The sequence below is a fragment of the Engystomops pustulosus genome, chromosome 2, assembly GCF_040894005.1.
Source record: "Engystomops pustulosus chromosome 2, aEngPut4.maternal, whole genome shotgun sequence".
NCBI classification, from domain to species: domain Eukaryota; kingdom Metazoa; phylum Chordata; class Amphibia; order Anura; family Leptodactylidae; genus Engystomops; species Engystomops pustulosus.
Window position 1 is genome coordinate 72,409,604 of NC_092412.1, and position 8,697 is coordinate 72,418,300.

An 8,697-nucleotide genomic window follows, 5' to 3' on the forward strand; every position below is an offset into this window, starting at 1 on the left:
GGTTAGTTCAGCTGCCTGACCCGGACATATTTTGGCAGAATAGCCAATCTGGTAAATTGACGCCCCTAGCAATTTACCATTGCTATGATTAGTCATTGGGGATCCCTAGATGCATCAATTTGCCAAATTGGCTGTTCAGTTGCCAATCCAGCAATATGTCAAGGGCAGGCGGCCGAACAAGAATGCTGAACTGAACCAGGTCATATGTAGCAATGAGGGACAAGTGACAGGGAGAAGAGAGAGTACCAGGGGCGTAACTACAGTGCTAGCAGCTACTGTGGGGCCTGCAGTGTCAGCTTGGAGTCCAGAATGGAGCTTTTATATACATATGATGCTGCAAAGCATCTGTGATGTGTGCATGTAGTATGTGTATTCCGTGTATGGTTTCTGTATTTACTGTGAGATATATATATATATATATATATATATATATATATAGTATGTTCATAGCACTGTATGTGTGTATATGCTCTATATGTGTGCGCATTAGCGTATAAATGTGTGATTGTAACTTGCATGTGACAGTATATAAATATGTATAAGTGGTCAGTGGGGCCCCATGCAGAGGCCTGCTATGGGGCCCTGCCTCTCCTAGGTACGCCACGGGGGGGCACTATAAGGGACAGGTGATACTATAATAGGAAGGTGAAGGAAATACAATATGAGTTAGAGGTGACGGGAGTACAACCATCCAGGACACGTGTTCGCATACATATGCAGTTAGCTGTGCGCACTAAAGTCCCAGGTGATTGATGATGGACAACAACCCCCACAGATCGCAATCTCTATCCTGTACACCACGTGACGACTGGAGCTGCAGGAGCGCTGACAGGTCCACGCCCCTCCCGTCTGTAACGCACAAGTGACGTCACAAGGCACCGCCCATGAAGGTCGGAAGTGGCGCGCTCGGGCTGCCTTGCACTTCCGGAGACAGTGACCCCTAGTTTCGGCAAGGCCAGTAATTGTAGTCCCGCCTCCCGTCATGTCTGGTTACGGGGTGTCCAGCTTTTTCTCAGGGCCGGAGCTGCTGGAGGACCCGGCTCACGCCTCATCCTTACTGGCGCAGCTCAAGTCTTTCTACGACTCGAGCCTGCTGTGTGATGTCACCATCCGTGTGCTGGGGGGCAGCCCCGAGGAGCCGGGCGGCGCGGAGGACCCGGAGAACAGCCGCAGCTTCCACTGTAACCGCAATGTGCTGTCCGCCGCCTGCCCCTACTTCCGGAGCATGTTCACCGGCGGCCTGTACGAGAGCAAGCAGCAGCAGGTGACGCTGCACGACATGAGCCCGGAGTCCATGGCGCTCATCATAGAGTACTGCTACACGGGCAGAGTAACGGTGACCGAGGCCAATGTGCAGCGCCTCTATGCGGCCGCCGACATGCTGCAGCTGGAGTACGTGCGGCAGGCCTGCGCCGGCTACCTGGCCCGGAGGCTGGACCTGCACAACTGCGCCGCCATCCTGCGCTTTGCCGACACCTTCGACCACTGTGAGCTGCGGAGCCGCGCTCTGTCCTTCATGGCCCGCCATTTTGAACCGTTTGTAGCCAGTGAGGAGTTCTGTGAGATGAGCCTGGCACAGCTGAAGATGGTGCTGAGCATGGACAACCTGGATGTGGTGAGCGAGAGGATGGTGTGCGCTGCTGCCCTGCGCTGGCTGGAGGTGAACCACAAGGAGCGGGCAGAGCTGTGCCAGGAGGTCCTGGGCTGTGTACGCTGGCAGCACTTCACCGACAAGGACCAGGCCTATGTGGAGAGTCTCAAGTCCCGGCCGTGGGTGCGCAAGCACTGCCTACCCTACCTGGACGCCCTGCTGCAGGACAAGGATGGCAAGTCTATAGTCGCCCTGCAGGAGAGTAGTCCCATGCGCAGGATCGGCATGCTGGCCAAGGAGATGGTCATTTTCTTTGGTCACCGCAAGGAACCTTTCTTGTGCTACGACCCTTACTCCGGTGACATCTACACCATGCCTTCTCCTCTTAGTAACCTAGCCCACGGCAAGGCGGTGACCTCCTCGGCGGTGTGTGTCTCCCCAGAGAATGACCTCTACCTGGCTACACAACCTATGAAGCAGCTTTGGGTGTATAGCCCTGTACACAACAGCTGGCAGCTCCTAGCAGAGAGGCTGCTGTGCAGAGAGGGCATGGACGTAGCTTACCTCAATGGTTACGTGTACATAGTTGGCGGCCACGATCCCTCCTCTGGTGCCAAGATAAAAGATGTGGAGTGCTATAGCGTTCAGAGGAACCAGTGGACGCTGGTGGCCCCGTTGCCCCACTCATTCTACTCCTTTGAGTTGGTTACGGTGAACGATCGCCTGTATGCTATCAGTAATAAGAGGATGCTATGTTATGACCCCGCCTGCAACCAGTGGCTCAATTGTGCCTCAATGAAGCGCTGTGACTTCCATGAAGCCTGTGTATACAACGACGAAATTTACTGTATATGTGACATTCCTATAGTGAAGGTCTACAACCCTGCCAGAGGAGAATGGCGCCGGATCAGTCCCATACCCACAGAGGTTAATACCAACAACTACCAGATTGTACAGTACAGCTCCAAACTCCTCCTCATCTCCTGCACCATCGTCCAGTGGAAGAAGAACCGTGTAACCGTTCATGAGTATGACGTGACTAATGACCGCTGGGTTAATATTGGCACCATGCTGGGCCTTCTGCATTATGACTGTGGGTTCATGTGCCTGTCCGCACGGGTCTATCCATCCTGCTTAGAGTCAGGGCAGAGCTATATAACTGAGGAGGATGATGTCCGCAGTGAGTCCAGTACTGACTGGATGGACGGGTTTAGTGAGCTGGACTCTGAATCGGACAGCCTTAGTTCTTTTTCAGAGGATGAGTGGCCAAGAGTTTCTGTGGCCAGACCACGTATATACCTAGAAGGCTCTTTTTAAGTGGTGATAGTTATATTTTTACTACCCTTCGAGATATCTCTCGAGGTTCTCGAGCCAAACCATCTGCCTCGGAAACTATATTCTGCAATACTTGAAGAATTGTCAGTGAAGATCGCCTCTTCAGCCACTTCTCTAAAGTTTGTCAGAGCTATGACCTGTTTCCTCATGTAAATATCTTCAGTTTAGTAGGGTAAATGTACACTGCAATGCAATTTTTTTTTTTGTTTTAGGGCAGGAATTCCTGTGTGTGTTGTTGTGACCATATGGTCAGCCTTTTTCTGGGCACTTAAACAATATTTTGTACTTGATGTTGATACTTCTGATATTTTGCTCATACAGATGAGTGACATTCAGTTTTTATCTTGGGTATACTTTTATACCCCATTGGGCTAGTTCTCCTGTTTTCACAATGTATTTAAAGGAGTGTGACTCAACATTAAACATTCCCTAAGGTTCTAGTTCACATCCATGGCCATGTAGACCTCCATACAGAAGGGTTCACACTGCCAGTGGTCGTATTGCCATGGTTTAGCATATGATGTGCACTGTGCTTGAAACGTTTCCTTTACTAAAATATTGGCCCTGCTGTAATTGCATGTAAACTGTTTTAATTTTTTTCCGTGACTGGATAAAAGGCTCAACAGAAAGCCTATGTAACTCCAGGGTATCTAACCTTTCAGCAAACATTGTATAAATCACTGTATGTGTGTATGAGGAATAGCAATGTTTTATAGAATTATGTGACTTCCTTTTGTAGTGGTTCTTATCCTCTGCTGTGTCTGTGCCATTCTTCCTGAGTTGCTGAGTACAGTCCGAGCTGCTGTAACTTCTGCCATGCTAAATGGAATCAAACTGGGAATAGGGTGGGGTCAAAAATGGGATATTGAGAAAATTAAACTTATTTATATTTCTGATTTATACAAAGTTTGTTGAAAAGTTGGTAACCATTGAAGTCGGCTGCCTCTGACATCTGTTTTAGTAAATTCTTGCATTTTCTTTAACTTTATTTGTGTATCTAGAATTTATTTCATAGTGGATTAAATTATTTGCTAATTAGGGCTCGTCCAGGGACAGGGTGGAAGTGAAGGATATTTAGGCTACCTGCAGACGACCATGACAAATTTTGGCAGTGACATTTTCTTCTGAGTTGTCTAACTTCCCCTCTAAACTATAGTGATCTTGAAAAAATAATGGCTGACTAAGTCGTGTTCTACTTTTAAATGGATCCGTCACACAGTTTATTAAAATATTCCTTGTGTGCACTGATTCTTTAAAAAGGGTTACATATTGTGATTGCACACAGATAATTCTTACTATTGTGATTTGTAACTGTAAAACTTTACTGTTTTTCCACCTCTTCTGTTACTTCTTTGTTTCCAGGCCTCCATTAATAATGTCCCGACGCAGACGTGTCAACATAGCCTGTGGCCATTGCCATATAGGTCTCCTGTGACATGCATGTGTTAGAACACCATTACTGAAGACCTAGACACAGAGACTCATCAGGGACCTGAGCTGGATGACCCTTTTTAGAAGTTTACACGTCTCATTGAATCCAGTTTCTGAAATTTTGCAAGACTTATTATCTTAAGTGTTTAGGTGCCAAATGTTACAATGTTTAATTGTGTAGCACTTGCAGAATTCTGCCTCATAACAAGAGAATCTCCCAGAACAGAACAGGGCAAGACTAGGCGGAGGGAGGCGAATTATAAGTCATACTGGAACACTAAACTCTGATGTTCAGTTGAAGGGTTTTACTTTATGGCTGAGAACAGTTCATTGTTTTAGGAATATTCAATCGTGAGTTCTCTAGTTTTATACATTGTTCCAAGTTTGTACATCTTATACAAAAAAAAAAGCAATATGGAAATGCAAAGTGTTTTTCTTTCTTTTTGTCTGTTTTCATTTAATGTTGAATAATCTCTTTATTAAAGGAAACGTAGACAGAAAGTGAAAATTCTGTTACCCCTTTAAAGTACTTTTCCCATAGCAGATGCAAGGTAATATGGTTAGGAAGCCTGTATTAGAACATGAATACATGTATAATATGGAATCCAGAAGGAGAGGATAAAGGGGAAAGAGTCAGTGGAAGGGACACAGGCATTATGCAAAGAGGTGGACTGCAAAAGTATTACTGTGTATTATACAAGATGTCAAAAGATAGCATGACACCCTAGTGCATCTAAAAAGTAGTAAAATGTTATACTTTTAAATAGAGCTGCCCCCCATTAGATTTCTTTTGTCCGAAGAAAACAAACCTGAAAACATTGTTTCTATAACAACCAAGATCTTAAACCAATCTGCCAAGGCCAGGATTGCTTTTGTTTGTTCATTCAACTACATAAAGAAACAATGGGGGATCATCATTAAGCAGACTCCATGCTACAGTTTTCAGACTTACCAGCTCTACTGCCTGTCAAAATTATCAAAGTGGCTGTGGCCAAAAAGTATTTTTTTTTTTTTACAGAATAGTTTTCTTAGATAAAATTACCAATACATGCTAAGGCTCTTATGTTGTATGTTTGGTGGAAGAATTGCAAGGTTTTAGTAAAATTTGCAGTCCCAAGTTTTTATTCCTACTGGCAAGAACTTAAAGTGGATTTTAAAGGAAATCTATCATCAAAATCAAGCGTGATAAACCAAGGACACTTGCTTATAGATCCGGGCACCGTGACTGTGGTCATCTTATATTTATTTCTAAAATCAATTTTTTTAAATTATGTTATTAAGCCTGGAGAGTACATAGGGGGTGTTATCAGAGCCCCGCTGTCCTGTAGCTTCACACACTGCTGGAAGGTCTCGCCCTCAGCACTTTCCTCACCCTCTACCTGATGTAATTTCACTGCAGCAGCAGAAGTTTCAGCACACAGTAAGAGGGGGGGGGGAGTGCTCCTGTGCAATGTAACAGCCTGTGAAGCTGCAGCACAGAGGAGCTCTGATAACACCTCCAGCAGACCCTCAGGCGGCTCATTAACATAATTTTATAAGTTGATTGTAGAAGGAAGGAGGCCATGGATAACAAATATAAGAATATGCCTGGATATCAGTAAGTGTCCCTAGGTTATCATGATGGATTATGATGGTAGATTTCCCAAGTCTTATTGGGGAAATTTATAATTGCACTGGGCATTTAACACCACCCAGAAAAAAAAAACACATTCTGACATATGTATTTGTTGTAATGTGCATACCATTTTTAAGAAATGCAACGGTTTCAAAAGTCTCAGTGCGACTCTGTTTGCCCTCTGGCATTTATATTAAAAATAAACCTCATAAAACCAAAAGTGCTACAATAAAAACAACTGCATTTTACAAGCCAAATTTACTAAATAGCTGAAGCCACGTTGATAAATTTGACAGGCAGCAGAGCAAGGAACCTGCCTCATGATAAATGTCCCCCTTTGAGCCCATCTTAAAATAACTGCACACTTTAAGGCTTAATATTTCCATGGTCGCCATGGTATCATCTAGCTGCTTTGGGATAAAAGATGCAAAAATCAGTGTGCAAGAATGTCTAAATGCAACAGAAAATTAAGCACCTTGGTAAAAATGGATACAGAGGGTTATTTGTGTAATCTAAAGGGTGTTGTCCAACTTTGCCTTAACCCCTAGGCGCACCAGGACGTTATAGTACGTCCCCGGGGCTAGATGCTTAGCGCACGGGGACGTTCTATAACGTCCTGCTTCTGGCACCGGCTCACGAACGGAGCCGGTACCAGAAGCAGCGGCTGTCAGCTGTCTAGTACAGCTGACAGCCTGCGCTAACACCCGCGATCGGAGCCGGCTCCGATCGCGGGTGTTAACCCCTTACACGCCGCGGTCAAACATGACCGCGGCGTGTAACGGTGTTAGCGCTGTGGATCGGATCCCCCGTGCCGCTTACCGGGGGATCCGATCCTCTTCCGGGCAGCTCCGAGGACTGGCATGTGCCCCGGAGCTGCCCGGTCTCCATGGCAGCCAGACCCCTTCCGGGTCTGGCTGTAAACTGTCTGAGCATGCGCAAGCTTGCTCAGACAGTTTACACTGCTCTACAATAAAATAGTATTGTAGAGCAGTGTATTGAACTTAAACCAGTGATCAGAGCATCACTGGTTTAAGTTCAAGTATGTATAAGTAAAAATATGCAAAAACAGTTAACACTACACATTATAATAAATAAAAAATTAATACATAAAAATATAAGCCCCTAAAATGTCACTTTCCCATAAAAAAACTTAATAAAGTATAAAAAACATAAAAACACAAAAAAAACCCGCATATTTGGTATTGCCGCGTCCGTAACAATCTGCATAATAAAACAGAATCGTTACTGGACCCGCACGGTAAACGCCGGAGGAAAAAAACGCAAAAAACATTCCGAAAAAAGATAATTTTTAATTAATACCCTATAAAAAATGCTCTAAAAAGTGATTTAAAAAATGTTATGCACTCCAAAATAAGCCCACTAAAAAGAACAACTGTTCTCGCAAAAAATAAGCCCCTAACAAGATTTATCTGCCAAAAAATAAAAAAGTTATGCATATAAAAAGATGGTGATGCTAAAATGAATAAGATTTTCTCCAAATTAGTTTTTATTCAGTACAATTGAATAAAATACACAAAACCCCCACATATTTGGTATCCCTGCGTCCGTAACAATCTGTATAATAAAACAGAATCGTTATTAGATCCGCAAAGTGAACCCCGTAAAAAACAACCTAAAAAAACTCTCTCTGCTAAAGATGATTTTTTATTAATGCCCTTTAAAAATGCTCTAAAAAAGTGATTTTAAAAAGTTACGCAATCTAAAATAAGACCACTAAAAAGAGCTATCATTCTTGCAAAAAATAAGCCCTTAAACAGATTTTTGAGGTGAAAAATAAAAAAGTTATGCATATGAAAGACGGTGATGCTAAAATTAACAACAATTTTGCCAAATTACTTTTTATACAGTAAAAATGGGAAAAAATAAAAAAATATATATAAATGAAGTATTTTCATAAACGTGGCGACCCAAAGAATAAAAATAATATACTATTTTCATGGTATGGTTAACGGCCAAAAAAAAAAACACATAAAAATTTTCCTAAAAATTGATGATTTTCATTTCCTCCACCAACAAAGAGTTAATTAAATCTCACCAATTAGCTATAGATGCCCCAAAATTATGTATTAGAAAAGTGCATCTCATGTGGCAAAAGAAATAAGCCCCTATAGGTGCACAATAAAAAAAAGAAAAAAATTATAGCCTGTACAATGTGACATAGCAAATCTGATTTGAATGGCGCCTCCTTCCCTTCTATGCCCGGCCGTGCGCCCATACAGCAGGTTACCACCACATGTAGGGTATCGGTGTACTCGGGAGAAATTGCGTATCAAACTTTGTGGAGCCTTTTTTCATTTTATCCATTAGAAATGTAAAATTTTCCACCCAAAATGAGTGTATTGTGAAAAAATATTACAATTTGCAGACTCCACCTCCATTTTGTTTTAACCCCTATAAAACACGTAAAGGGTTAACAAACTTCTTAAAAGTGGTTTTTCATATGTTGAGGGGTGTAGTTTCCACAATGGGGTAATTTACGAGTCTCGCTATTATTTAGGCCTCTCAGTGTCAATTAGAAGTTGAGCAGGTCCATCTAAATACAGGTTTTGGCGATTTTACAAAAAATGTGAAAAATGGCACCCAAATTCTGAGCCTCATAACATTCTAGTAAAATATGTGGAATCTTAAAAAACCATGCCAACATAAAGCAGACATTTGGGAAATGTAAGTTATGAATTTATTTGGGTGCTATGACTTTCTGAAT

At 43.0% G+C, this 8,697-nt stretch overlaps 1 protein-coding gene across 1 annotated transcript; it reads left to right on the forward strand.

The window, feature by feature from the left end:
* The first annotated feature begins 859 nt into the window (after positions 1-859).
* Positions 860-6,513, forward strand: LOC140117990 (kelch repeat and BTB domain-containing protein 7-like). The gene has a single exon (XM_072135285.1). It carries the CDS (start codon positions 983-985, stop codon positions 2,906-2,908), a length of 1,926 nt encoding a protein of 641 aa, XP_071991386.1. The 5' UTR covers positions 860-982; the 3' UTR covers positions 2,909-6,513.
* The last annotated feature ends 2,184 nt before the right edge of the window (positions 6,514-8,697 follow it).

What these genes read in the sequence shown, in the direction of transcription:
- LOC140117990 (XM_072135285.1), top strand. Translation starts at nt 983, where the DNA reads ATGTCTGGTTACGGGGTGTCCAGCTTTTTCTCAGGGCCGGAGCTGCTG.